The following is a 14,394-nucleotide window of genomic DNA, read 5'->3' on the forward strand; positions in this document are numbered from 1 at the left end:
CACATGCATGTATAATTTTCATAACATTTTCTCTTGCACTCACTTCTGTTCCAACTTTTCCCTTCCTTCCCTCCACCTCCTCCCCTAGATCACAGGCAGTCTCATATATGTTAAACATGTTAAAGTATATCTTAAATGCAATATATATGTACAGATCCGTACAGTTCTCTTGTTGCACAAGAAAAACCTGATTCAGAAGGTAAAAATAACCCTGGAAGAAAAACAAAAATGCAAGTAATCCACATTCATTTCCCAGTGTTCCTTCTTTGGGTGTAGCTGCTTCTGTCCATCACTGATCAATTGGAACTGAGTTAGATCTTCTCTTTGTTGAAGAAATCCACATCCATCAGAATACATCCTCATACAGTATCATTGTTGAAGTATATAATGATCTCCTGGTTCTGCTCATTTCATTCAGCTTCAGTTCATGTAAGTCTCTCCAAGCCTCTCTGTATTCATCCTGCTGGTCATTTCTTACAGAACAATAATATTCCATAACATTCATATACCATAAATTGTGGTATTCTCCAATTGATGGACATTCATTCATTTTCCAGTTTCTGGCCACTACAAACAGGGCTGCCACAAACATTTTGGCACATACAGGTCCCTTTCCCTTCTTTAGTATCTCTTTGGGGTATAAGCCCAGTAGTAGCACTGCTGGATGAAAGGGTATGCACAGTTTGACAATTTTTTGTCTCTCATTAATTGTTAACCAATCAGAGCTTATTGCCACCCTGTTGAGGACATCCACTCTTCCACAGGTATATAAGTATAGAGAAATCTCCATGATCTCCACTGATCATCCTTTAGTTATTCATTAGCTATAATTAATAAACTGAATACCCAGAAATTATATTTTTTGAACATTTCACATATCACAATTGCTTATAAATAGTCTTCCTAAATTATAATGCCTAGAACTAAACCTAATGCTCCAGATGTGGACTACCCAGAGCAGAGTACAGATGTGCTTCATTCTCTGTAATTCTTTGTAGTTTTTATAATGCCACTTGGTACAGTCTGTCACATTCAGTTTTTTTTTTTTTTTTTGTGGTTGTGAGCTGTGGCTCAGAATTAAGTGGTGTGCCCATGGTTATATAACTACTAACTGTCATAGTTGGGATTCTCTGTCAAAGAAGACTCTATTTTCCAAACTTCTGCTCTTCTCATGCATTAGAACTGACTCTTGGGTCTGCTGCAGGGTGTGTACTCAGCTTGGCACTTTTAAGGAATGATTTGAGCATAAGGTAGAGTCTGTACACAATAGCCTTAAAAAATGAGGAAGATTTCACAAACACTAATAGCTTCTCTTAAAAGCTCATTATGTGTATATTACCCATGAGGTAATTTAATAGCCTTTGATGACTGGTGCACAAATCAAGAATGGAAAATATACATATCTGTTGCTATTGCCTAATGAACAAATATATACTGATTTGTGTTAACCTAGATATATAAATAATGTCTTATATTTGTATAGTTCTTTGTAACTTTCACACAAATATTCACGAAAATGGAGAAAAGAGCTAACAATATTTACATGATTTGCTTCACCTGGTTGCTGGGAGGATGACATGAAATAAATATGTAAAATACTTTGTAATAACTAGAATATACCATTAGAATGTAAGCTCCTTGCATGAATGAATGAATATATGGGGGGAAACCATTTATTAAGCACTTAATGTGTGCAAAGCTCTGTGCTAAGTCCTCAATACACAAACTGAAAAGTAAGACAGTTCCTGTTTCAAGAACGGGTATTCTAATGGGAAGGTAACACATACGGAAGTTTTCAGCTGCAAATTAGATGGAAAAATCTCATGGTCTTCTGTTTGTTTCTATGTTTTTTATTTAAAGTTTCGAGTTCCATATTCTGTTCCTCCTTCCTTCCACCTTCACCTCCTCCCTTCCTGATATAGTAAACAAATGAACATAGTTTTTATGTGTGCAAGTTATGTAAAAAATTTCCATCAAGAACTTCTATTTTTGTGTAACTTTATCTATAGCATCTATAAAGCACTGGCCAGGCTTCATCTCCATCAGAACTGTTACACAGGATGATAGCTGCAGACAACGGTCTCTAAGTACTGCACTTCCAGTGTCTCTTTGGTTCAGAACCTTGGACTCTCTTCATCAGGGTCCAGAGGGTAATAGTGGAGGTGGTGGAGATTTGACCTACATGAAGCCTCCTGTTGCCTCTAGGATATATTGCTGGTATCCTTGAGGACAGAAGATGATTTTCAGTTTTATCTTTGGGCTCCTTAATACGTTAGTGTGTTGAGTGAATGCACAACTGCCTCTTGCAATCCTAACTTCCTTCAGGTTAAATCCTTTGAAGTCACTTTTCATTTATTTCTCTGTTGAACTTCTAAGTTGTCTTAGACTGGAAAATGTTTTATTCTGTCTTTTTTGGGTGTTCCGATACTCTAAAATTTGTTTACAATCAGTATTTTTAAAAATTTGGAGTGGTTTGGGGAAAAGATTGGGCAAATTTCTGCCTTTACACCATTACTTTTCAGCTTTTTAACTTTTGACAGCATAGAAAGTCTGTGTGTGTGTGTGTGTGTGTGTGTGTGTGTGTGTGTGTATAATGCATATGTCTTATTCTTTATTTCAATAATTTGCATTTCAATCATACAATATTGATTATATTGTATTTCCTCCAGTAGAAGGGAAGGTCCAGGAAGGCAGAGACTGTCTGCCTTTTGTCATTGTATCCCCGGCATGTAGTAAGCATTAAATGCATGTTTACTGACTGATAGGCATAGTAGGTATTTTCCCTATTTTATAGATAAATACATTTTTAACTGTGGATCATGGTTAAGTGACTTGCACGTAGCTCACACAGATTCTTGGTAGTCTGAGAACTCAGACCTACTGACTCCTACCTTTTTACCATAACACACTGTAGATAATGTATGACTACAGGGATCTATAATTTTGTCAGTGTTGCTACTCTCTCTACTGAGGTATATTTGTCACCTTGGAGCTTCTCTCAGTGTGTGGGATCTCCTCACCCTGGAATATCCATTATTCCCTGTAGCCTTCTCATTTTGTGACATCGGCCCTGCCCAGCCGCCTTATCCCATTGGTCAATTCCTTCCAGAATCTTCATTTTGGAAAGGGATCCTGGCTGGCCAACTTTCATTCCTTTCTCCTGGCTCTGCTTCTGACCTTTGAGATTTTATGATTCTATAATTGTATTCTTCCCCCCAGCCTGTTTTTCATTTATTTTTCTTATATTGTCTTCCCATATTAGAATGTAAAGTTTTTGAGGGCAGTGATTAAATTTCTTGTTTGTATTTGTATTCCTAGCATATATCATGGATGTGTAGCACAGAGTAAGTGCTTAACAAATTCTTCCTTTCTTGTCTGACAAAGATCTAAATCTCTCTAATTTAGTGGATGTTCTTCAAAGGTTGTTGGGCTAAAAATTTTAGCTCTTGCAGCCAGCCTGATGTTAAGTTTTTATGGACTTTAGTAGGTTGGTCTTTGGAGAAGGTTCCCTATAAAGACAGTCCATCACTGAACCACCTTTCAATATTTCAGGTAACTAAGAGTATAAGCAAGTGGTTCTGCAACACAGTCTTAGAGGAATAACATGAGTCCCCTCTGCTTCCCTGATACCCCCTAGCGGCCAGGGGTCCTCAAAATAGGGGGCCAGTTCACTGTCCTTCTGACTGGTGGAGGGCCGGATTATAGTAAAAACAAAACCTTTGTTTTGTGGGCCTTTAAATAAAGAAACTTCATAGCCCTGGGTGAGGGGGATAAACATCTTCAGCTGCCGCATCTGGCCCGCGGGCACCCTAGCCGAAGACAGTCTTGGGAATACCCAGGCCCTTTGACTATATATCAGAGATGGGCCTTTGGGCCACTGGTTTTACTACCCTGTCAGACACTGGATCTGATTGGGAGACTAATATCCACTGGATGATTAGCACTCTCCACCAGGCAAGAAGACTGTAAAGGCCCAGATTATGATGAAGATTTGAATGACTATAACTATGATAAATTTAATGGTTATGCTGGAAGTCTTCTCTCATATGGTCCTTATGAAAAAGATGATGAGAAAGCAGGTGCTATTTATGCATCAGTGGATGAAAAGATAGATAAAAGAAGAAAAGAAAGGAGGGAACAGAGGAAGAAAGAAGAAATTGAAAAATAACATATGGAATGTCCATATGTTCTCAGATCTGAAAAGAAAATTGGCAGAAGTTAACAGAAGAAGAGTGGCCAAGTATTCCTGAAGTTGGTGATGCTAGAAACAAATGCCAGCAGAATGCATGATAGGAAAAACTTACTCTTGTTCCCTTGACAGTGTCTTTGTTTAAACTTTTACAAACTGAGGAAACCACACTTCATTTGATCTCTGACAAGCAAAATTTGGAGATCTTAATACACCTCACCCACGTGGACTGATACCTGGGCTAATGATACCTGGAGAGGTGAATGGGACATGAGGGAGATTGGCCACAACAGGAACACCTTGATGGATATGTGATTGAGCCAGGTATCTGATTTGGAGAGTAAATAGACTGTGGTGGATCCCAGCAGTAATGTCACCTATTTGAATTCCATGATTCCCACTCATGGAGTAGATATCAGGGATATATTTTAAAAATCTATTTCTAAAGTATATGAAAGAGACAAACCCCCATTTTCCTCCAGCATGGATTGCTTCAGCTCACCTGGAAGAGGTCATTGGAAAACCACAAATAACTCAAAACCTCATTATAAAAGAAACAGAAATGTGACCCAAGATTGAAGATGTATGTCTAGAAGCAGCCCATCTACAGCCTGCTGATACAGTCAAGACTGGGATAGCACAAACCTCCTGTCACCTCCTGCAGTCTGTCCAAGATTTATATCAGAGCAACAGGGTTAGAAACAGACATCTGAGCAAAGAAGCACATACTCAGGAAAACTCTGGAATATGTACCAAACTCCCTTCTCTTGTGGAAGGCAGCTGTGGAATTGGAAGAGCCAGAAGATGGTAGAATAATGCTAAGCCAACTTGTGCATACTGCCCCGCTACTGTGGCGCGTTGGCTGGCTTTGGGGAAGATGGAGACCTATGAGAAAGCCAGTGAGGTCTTAAACACAGCATGTGAGAACATTCCCAGAGATTAGCACATCTGGATTATGACAGTGAAACAAGAGGAAGCCAATAGAAATACTCGGTGGTGATGAAAGTCATTAACAGAGCCATCCTATCACTTAGAGCAAATGGTATAGAAATCAGCAGAGAGAAGTGGATGCAGGATGCTGAGGTGTGTAATAAAGCTGGGAGGGTGGCCACCTGCCAGCTTGTAATGCATGCAGTTATGCATGGAATTGTGATTGAGGAAGAAAGTAGAACACTTACCTGCAGAGAGGATGCAGATAGTTGTGTTGCCCACAATGCACTGGTGCCCAAGTTATTTTTCTTCCCCTGGGAGTTTTCCCTAGTAAAAAGAGTGGGTGACTTTGAGAACCATGGGACCAGACTGTAATGCTCTTGGTGGGTTTTCTGCAGGTCTCTGGACCAGCCTTTGTTTCCGTTCAGTATCACCACGAGAATAGCCAGGGATAAAGTCCAAATTCTTTATTGTCTCTTTGCCTGGGCTGGGCAACTTTCTGGAGACCCTTTCAGACTGGCCTTGGTCTCAGTGAGGCAAGTGCAGGAGGCTAGCCACCACAGTGCTGTGAGATGGAGGGAATCTGTCTCTGAGTGTGTCCCAGCTTATATGCTCTATTATAATTACATTATCATAGGTGTGAATCTTGTAGAACTATATGAAGTACTAAGTTCACGTACTGAACTAGAGAACTATTCATCGAATGCTAAACTAGATAACCATTGTCTCATCAGTTCCACTGACTTAACACTTTGTAAGAATCCTTGTTTCAAGTACAAGAGTTCTGGCCCATAACACCAGACATTCCTTCAAAAGACTCCTACAGAGAGCAGTTGCCCATTAGTCCGAGGCTGAGATACTCTGCCTCATGGGTACCAAGTCCAAGTGGTTGATGGGAGATGCACCTACCTCGAGGAGACCTTGGATTTCTAGGACAACCTCAGCAGTAAGGGGATCTGGTTGGTGTTGTGAAACCTGAATCGGGGATAATAAATATGAGAGGGTCTCATTACAAAATTGTTTGTGAAATCTGTGAAATTTGAATGGGTGCTAGGAAACATTGCCACTACTTAGAATCTCTGGAAAGAAGTCTTGAAGCACCATGAAGATTTCACCAAATTGGATGATGAAAGGACAGAGTGTGGAGCAGTGAGAACTGACTGAAAATATTCAGAAAGCCCATCACTGGGGTCTGAAGAAGTGCCCTCCACTACCTACTAATAGCTTTTACTTTTTTTTTTTAAATTAAAACTTTTTATTTTTCAAAACATATATGTGGACAATTCTTCAACATTAGCCCTTGCAAAACCCTGTGTTCCAATTTCCCTCCCTTCCCCCATGCCCTCCCCTAGATGGCAAATTATCCAAGATATATTGAACATGGTAGAAATATATGTTAAATCCAATATATACATATATATTTATACAATTATTGTGCCACACAAGAGAAAAAGTGAAGCAAAATAAAATGCAAGCAAACAACAAAAAGAGTGGAAATGCTATGTTATGAACCACACTCAGTTCCCACAGTTCTCTCTCTGGGTGTAGATGGCTCTCTTTATTAATAAACAATTGGAACTAGTTTGAATCATCTCATTGTTGAAGAGAGCCACGTTCATCAAAATCGATCATCTTATAATCTCGTTGTTCCTGTGTACAATGTTCTGGTTCTGTTCATTTCACTCAGCATCAGTTCATGTTAGTCTCGCCAGTCCTCTCTGTATTCATCCTGCTGGTCGTTCCTTACAGAACAATAATATTCCATAACATTCATATACCACAACTTACCCAGCCATTCTTCAATTGATGGGCATCCATTCATTTTCCAGTTTCTGGCCACTACAAACAGGGCTGCCACAAACATTTTGACACATACAGGTCCCTTTCCCTTCTTTAGTATCTCTTTGGGGTATAAGCCCAGTAGAAACACTGCTGGATCAAAGGGTAGGCACAGTTTGATAACTTTTTGAGCATAGTTCCAAATTGCTCTCCAGAATGGTTGGATGTGTTCACAATTCCACCAACAATCTATCAGCGTCCATTTTCCCACATGCCCTCTTTTACTTTACTTTTACTTTTACTTTAAAGATTATAGAAGGTCGGAAAACTAACCAGAACAAGAGTCGTTTTGGAGAAATCTCATTTGAAGAATTCAAAGAACTCAAATTTTTGGCATTCTAATCTATGAAGTTAGAATGCCAAACTAGACTGAAGAATATGCCAAATACCCTCATGGCAAAGTATAAAGAACTGCAGGAATATCCCAAATCGAGCATTCTCTGGTCAGAAACAATTTTCATTGAGGCAAGATTCTAGAGGAAGACCAAGAGAGCATAGATGCCCTGAGGAAGTGCAAACATGTGCCCATGTCCTGTTAGCTATGACTAAACTGTTCTGGAGTGAAGGGAAGGCCCCAAGGCTAGGAAATGGTTCCACTGAATAGTGAAGATTGACTCGGGCCTGGGGGTGCTTGGGCTTTTCCCTATAAATTTGAATTACAACATGATACAGATGAATAGCAAGAAGAGATAAAGAAGTATTGTGAGAACCCTGCCACTGGGAACTCCAGTGTGAAGTATCCAACTACATTGAGAATTAGCAGAAAAAGACTGGGGAGATCCTTGTCTTTGTAGCAGCCCAAATTAAAAATACTTTTTAGTTGTTGCTGCAGATGCTTTCCAGAAGAATTGTGCAATCACATAACCATGATACAGAGGACTTTCCTTAGCTAGCTAGATTACTGTGTGCATCTGGAAAAAAAAAAAACAACCAACAACAGCCTAGGACTAAGGGTTTTCCAGAACTGAGACCCTATAGCCAACATTGTTTCAGTAGAGACCACCAGTGGTGGTAGCAGAGAACAATGAAGCCATCTAACAACTAGCATGTAGTGCAGAAAGTTGTTGTTTGGTCATTTTGCACTTGGGCCTACACTTCATGACCCCATTTGACGTTTTCTTGGCAGAGGTACTGTAGTGCTTTGCATTTCTTTCCCCAGCTAGTTTTACAGATGAAAAAACTGGGGCAAAAAGATTTAAGTGACTTGCCCAGAGTCACAGAACTACTAAAGGGTCTGAGGCCAGATTTGAACTTAGGAAGATTCAGCTCCAAGATTTCAAACCCAGCATTTTACTTACTGTGCCACCCACCTACCCTGGGCAACAGAGAAAACAGGGCATACAAGTACTCTGGCTTGTTCAGAGACATCACCAGAGAATCCTTGGAAGCTCCCTAATGCTAGAGATATGGGTTCGCCTCTGAGCATATGTCTTGGCCACAGGCATATCCGGCCGTGTATGTTGCCTTGATCACAAGGACTCCATGTGTGTTCTTTATACTTTAATGATATCATAATTAGTCAATTGTCAATTTTGTCAATTATCTTGCTATACTGTTTGATTTGAACTATTATGTTCTCAGGTTGAATTTTAATCAAAAAATGGATTAAAAGTAAAGGTAGGGATCGTGTGCAAAAAGGAGAAGAGCACTATATAGAGTCTTGGAGAGTTACCTGAGGGTGTTAGAAGATAAATTATTTGCTCCTGGTCACAAGATTAGCATTAGAAATAGAATTTGAACTGATGACTTCAGATCTTGTTCTCTAGCCATTATACTATCCTATCTTGCTCTTTTTCCTTCCCCAATTCCTTCTCTCACAAAGTAAGTTTTTGGTTTTGTGTCTCTGATGCATTTATCATGTAATCTTATGTTATACTTATTAAGTTTTTGTGTCTTATCTCCCTTGCCATAGAAAGTACTTAATAAATATTTATGATTGGATAAATGAATGTTATATTATATCCTATCTATCTATCCATCATCTGACTGAATTGTGACTATATATATGTGTGTGTGTATCTATATATATTACATATATATATATAATCTTTTTTTATTATATCTTTTTATTTAGAAGATATATGCATGGGTAATTTTACAGCACTGACAATTGCCAAAACTTTTGTTCCAATTTTTCCCCTCCTTCTCTCCATCCCCTCCCCCAGATGGGAGGTTGACCAATACATGTTAAATATGTTAAAGTATAAATTAAATACAAAATAAATATACATGTATGACTATATTTTTATTGGTATGAGCTCACATAATACATATATGATAGAAAAAATACACACACGTGCTCTTTAGTGGAACAAAGATAAAAATACATACATGTTGTTAGAATAATACTCATTATGTAACAAGAAACAAGAAAATTAACACCACTTTAGCTTATTTTATTTACAGTGCTTTCAAATGATTATATTTACAATTGTGTGAAATCACTTCATGAGAAGTTGCTCTATTCAGAATAGAAACACCACAGATCTGTTCTGAGCATGAGTCATGCATGGATTATCTCCATTGTTGCTTATTCACATATCAGAGCACAGATTTCAGAACCTGTACAACATTTTTTTTCTTTATTGTTTGTTGCTATTGTGTTGTTCTTCCTGATTTCTAAGGCTCTTATTTCACAAATTTTCTGACAAAATAAATGTAAATTCAAACATTGAAAATCTTTTTTTCCATAGGAATGTATACACTTAGAATGACTTACTAGAGGTAGGGTCTATATTTTATTCTTTCTTTGTATGCTTTCCACCTAGAATATAATAGGCACATAATAAATGCTGGTTGAACTGAATTGCACTTGCAAATGAAAGAAGTCAAAAACTTTGATCAGAAGAACCTCTATATCAGAAAAATTGGTGTATTTTCCTAAAAGGAAAAATAGTTATGATCTATGATCTCCTTGAGCCATTGAATAGAAGGTAAATTTCTTGAGAGCAGAGGCTGTCTTAGCATCTCCATCTCTTAGCATATTGCTTGGCACATATGCTTAATAATGCTTCTTAATTAACTGATTACCTTTCTGCTACCAGTCCATCACTTCAACATGTTTAAATATAATTTTCCATTAGAAACTGTAAGTAAAAAAACATTATTTTCCAAAATTTCCCCACTGACAAGATTAATAGTTTAGCAAAAATGTCATTCCATTTTGAGTATGCATTTTGATGGCATGTACAAACTGTCTTATAATGACCAATAAGGGGTAAAAACACCACCACATTTCCTTGCAGAACCTTCCAAACTGTAACCAAATGGAATCACTGAGCCAAGTGCAGATGCTCTGTCTTTAGCTGGATCACTATAACCTTTCCTTTTTGAAATTCTTTCTGAAGTGATGAGAACTAGACAATGCAGTAGTTGTTCTACTAGTTGTTCTAGTGGTTTTTTTTTTCCCTCCCTCCCTCCTTCCCTCCCTCCTTCTCTTCCTTCCTTCCTTCTTCCTTCCTTCCTTCCTTCCTTCCTTCCTTCCTTCCTTCCTTCCTTCCTTCCTTCCTTCCTTCCTTCCTTCCTTCCTTCCTTCCTTCCCCTTCCCTCCTCTTCTCTTCCTCTTCTTTCTTTTTCTTTTCTTTTTTTTTGGAAAAGCAATATATTTTGTGTCTTCTAGTTGCTACTTGAGACCTTCTTATGTTGAAAAGGAGGATGTGTCCCAAAGAGGATACATCCACTGCTTTCATTGTTCCTGCATTCCCGGCCACAAGCTAGCTGAGATGTCAAAGCAAAAATATAATTAACCAATTTAAATGGTCACTGGACGGCTTGATGCCGGCAGACAGCTCAATCAACCATCACAGTGATGGGCTCATGCTCTATAACTATTTCAGGAATTCTTGATGCATATTCTAGCATATAGATCCAAATGTCATAGATACTATCATCTACATTCTTTTGGAAGTTTAAATTCCTTTGGTTTCTGAAAGCATAATAGTATCATTCTACATAAATTAATGAGAAAATGCTTTTAGTATAAAAGTTATTAACTTAATAGACTATTAATTCAATAAGTAACATCAATAAGTAATCATACCCCATGGAAAAAGCCTGTCTTTGAAAATATTTTTTAAAATGTTGAATCTGAAAAATGTGACTGTAAATTGCAAAGAATTACCAACTTCCTTTTACTCTTATTCATGGTGTATTCAAAATGATTTTTATCAATTTAAAATAAATTGACTGTCAAGCATTTCAAAGGCAAATTCAATCAATGTATAACTTTTCTATGAATTTAATGAGATATTGAAGTTGGGAAGAGAAATTCATTCATTTTATTCTCTTCAAAATAATTTTATTCTCAGGAGATGGAGTTTTTGAAGTCATTTTTAGATTCCAACAAGAGTGATAATATAGGAGAGATATTAATCCAATCCCATCTCCCTCCTACTCTGCTTCTGTCCTGAGAGGGAAAACAACTCAAAGCTAAGGAGCCCTGAAATCGGGAGAATATAAAGTAACAATGGACAAAAACTTGATCTCACTTTTTACAATTACATAGAGACTCTTTTAGGTGTAGTGACTATTCACTAGGCCATGTCCACAATATTAGACTTCATTGTGTAGCCAGCATTGGATTTTTTAAGTACATTCCTTTCTATTTGAGATGACCTTTGGGCCTTCTGCTGCTTTGAGTTTTATTAACTAAAGGCTAGTTAGATATAGGACTTAATATAGGACTTAATATTATTAATACTGTTAATATTTTTTATGTATCTGTTAATTACAACCATCCTATTACACAGAGGTGCAATAACACATTTTGTACTCACTTCCTCTTATCTTTGAGTAAGTGGGAGGCTGTTAAAGCCTATGACCAATACATCCTTTTATTCTCCAACTCTTCTCCAAATCAAGTATTTATAAAACCACAGCCCCTTGCTCCCGGTCACAGGAACAGGTCTATTGGATTTTGAGCTGAAAGGGAACCTAGAGGTCATATATTGCAACTTTCTCATTTTACAGCTGAGAAAATTGAGACCCAGAGAGACGTAGTTTTGCTGGTCTAGGCTTATATAAGCCTAAATCAAAGACTTCTTATTGACCTTTAACAGAAAGCTACATGGAAGAGAAAAGGATGGATTTTTTTTTTATCAAGAGCAAATAGTAGCAAATTGCTGTATGGTTAGTTTAAAAGATTCTACGACAGTAGAAGATATTAATTTACAGATACTGCAAGTTGATGGTGTTGTCTGGTTTAAAATCAGACAGATTGGCTTTGATTTGGTCCTTCTATCACAAAGGACTTTCTGCTAACTTTTTCTTTGCTGTCAGGTAGAAGGTGCGGTTTTCTTCACAGTAAGTCACCTTGTTCAGTGGCAGTTTGTAGATTGAATGATTCTTTGTTGTTACCAAGAGGAACAGGAGTGTGGCTAAGCAGAAGGGCCAGGTGCATGATGGCAACCCCAACTGGAAAAGAGGAGAAAGGAAACAGGTAGCTTGAGTCCTTCTGGATTGCTGAGATGTTATCCTTCAAGGACCATCCCATCTAACTCCCTCACATGAGTAGTTAATAAATTGAGGTTAAAATAACCTCAGGAAGGTCAAAGGACTTGCCTAAGATCACATGGATAGTAAGCATCAGTGATCAAATTTGAACCCAGGTCCTTGAACTCCAGCTTTAGAACTTCCGCATATATTTACTTGGTTCATTCCTTTCCCTGACCTTGTTCTCTTTCCCACCATATTCAGGAAGCTCCAGTGATTGCCTCTATTCCCTATGACCTCTAAGATAAAGTATAAATTCATCTGTTTATCATTTAAAATTTGTTTCTCACAATTTGGTTCTAACCTAGTTTTCTAGATTCAATGTTCATTGATACTTTCAAGAATTGTATTTTCTAGCCATTCTGTCCTTCTTGCAAACTCCATACATAATATTGTCTCCTTTGCTTCTCCTGGGTTAGTAGGAGATCTTGGCATAGAATGGCACACATACTTGGAACTCATTCTCTCTTTACCACTATCTCCTCCTTTAGAATCCTGAGCTTTCTTCAAAACTAAACTCAAACACTAATTCCTATTAGTTTTGTTATTGTTATTTAATTGATTAACCATCTCTGAATCTTTCTTTCCCCAGTTATGGGTTTCTTGGCAAAAATCCTAGAGTTGTTTCATGTTTCCTTCTCATTTTATAGATAAGGAAACTGAGGCTAACAGGGTTAAATGGCTTGCTCATTGTCACATAGCTAGTGTCTGAGGCTAAATTTGAATTCAGGAAGGTGAGTCTTCCTCATTCTAGAACCAACATTCAATCCATGGCATACCTAGCAACCCCTAAACACCTATAGGAGGCCTTTCTTTTTTTTTTTAATTTTTTTTCTAGTTATTCATGTATATTAACTTTTTAAAAATACACAATGCTTTATGAATTATGTTGGGAGGGAAAAATCAGAACAAAGGAAAAAATCACGAGAGGAAAAAACAGAAAAAGAGAAATGAACATATCATATGTTGATTTACATTCATTCTTCATTGTTCTCTCTCTGGATGCAGATAATGTTTGCTATCATAAAGTTTATTGGAATTTCCTTAGATTACTGAACTGCTGAGAAGAACCAAGTCTTTCATAGTTGATCATCGCACAATCTTGTCTTTACTACGTACAATGTATTCTTGTTTCTATTTGTTTTGCTCAGCATTAATTCATGTAAATCTTTCCAGGCCTTTTTATAATCAGTTTATTCATCATTTTTTATAGGACAATAATATTCCATTACCTGAAGGTAATTCACCACAACTTATTCAGTCATTCCCCAATTGATGGGCATCTACTCATTTTAGGAGGTCTTCCCTATTTGTTAATACTCTTTTCCTCCTAATTTCTTCAGCAGATATTAGTTTGCAGTAATTTTATATCTGTTTTATATTTGAGAAGCAACTTAGCCTAATATAGAGAGAGCTGCTCTTGGAGTCAGAAAGACCATGGGTTCAAATTCTACTTCCCATCTAAATTGTATGTGTGACCATGTACAAATCATTTAACTTTCCCATGCCTCTGCCAGCTCTCCAAGACTCTACTTTGCAGAGTGAATGGCAAGCTACATTCTTAAATATCTTCTTAAAAAACTCATATTTTTCATAACCAGACCATTTTCTTATTGTTCCAGTTTTCTTATGCCTTCATCCCCTCTACAAATTCGATATCCTTGATCCTGGCCTTGATGATATTTCTCAAACAAGGCACTCTATATCCTGGTTCTGTGTACTGTCATTAGCTGTCTTCTGTACCTGGAACTTATTTTCTCTTCTCAGCTCTGTCTCCTGGATTCCCTGGTTTCCTCTAAGTCTTAGCTAAAGTCCAACCTGTCCTGTTCCTTCTTAATCTTAGCAACTTCCCTCCTGGTTTACTCTCAATTTATCTTGTATGTGTATATGTGTATGTATATGTGTGAAATATTTTTTAAAAAAGATTATTTTATTATAGTTTTTTA

The 14,394-nt window shown here is 37.5% G+C and overlaps 1 protein-coding gene and 1 pseudogene across 3 annotated transcripts in view; one reads left to right on the plus strand and one right to left on the minus strand.

Annotated features, from left to right (window-relative positions):
• The first annotated feature begins 3,694 nt into the window (after nt 1-3,694).
• LOC127545834 (pre-mRNA-processing factor 6-like) lies at nt 3,695-5,494 on the plus strand (annotated as a pseudogene).
• Nucleotides 5,495-10,499: 5,005 nt separating this feature from the next.
• Nucleotides 10,500-14,394, minus strand: part of SLC14A1 (solute carrier family 14 member 1 (Kidd blood group)) — a 100,032-nt gene continuing 96,137 nt past the window's right edge. For all 3 annotated transcript variants that reach the window (XM_051969681.1, XM_051969683.1, XM_051969682.1), the window contains one exon: nt 10,500-12,370. In XM_051969681.1, the coding sequence (XP_051825641.1) occupies nt 12,197-12,370 (174 nt within the window). In that variant the 3' untranslated portion in view covers nt 10,500-12,196. The remainder of the gene's footprint in view (nt 12,371-14,394) is intronic.

This window comes from Antechinus flavipes, chromosome 1, assembly GCF_016432865.1.
Source record: "Antechinus flavipes isolate AdamAnt ecotype Samford, QLD, Australia chromosome 1, AdamAnt_v2, whole genome shotgun sequence".
Classification (NCBI taxonomy): Eukaryota; Metazoa; Chordata; class Mammalia; order Dasyuromorphia; family Dasyuridae; genus Antechinus; species Antechinus flavipes.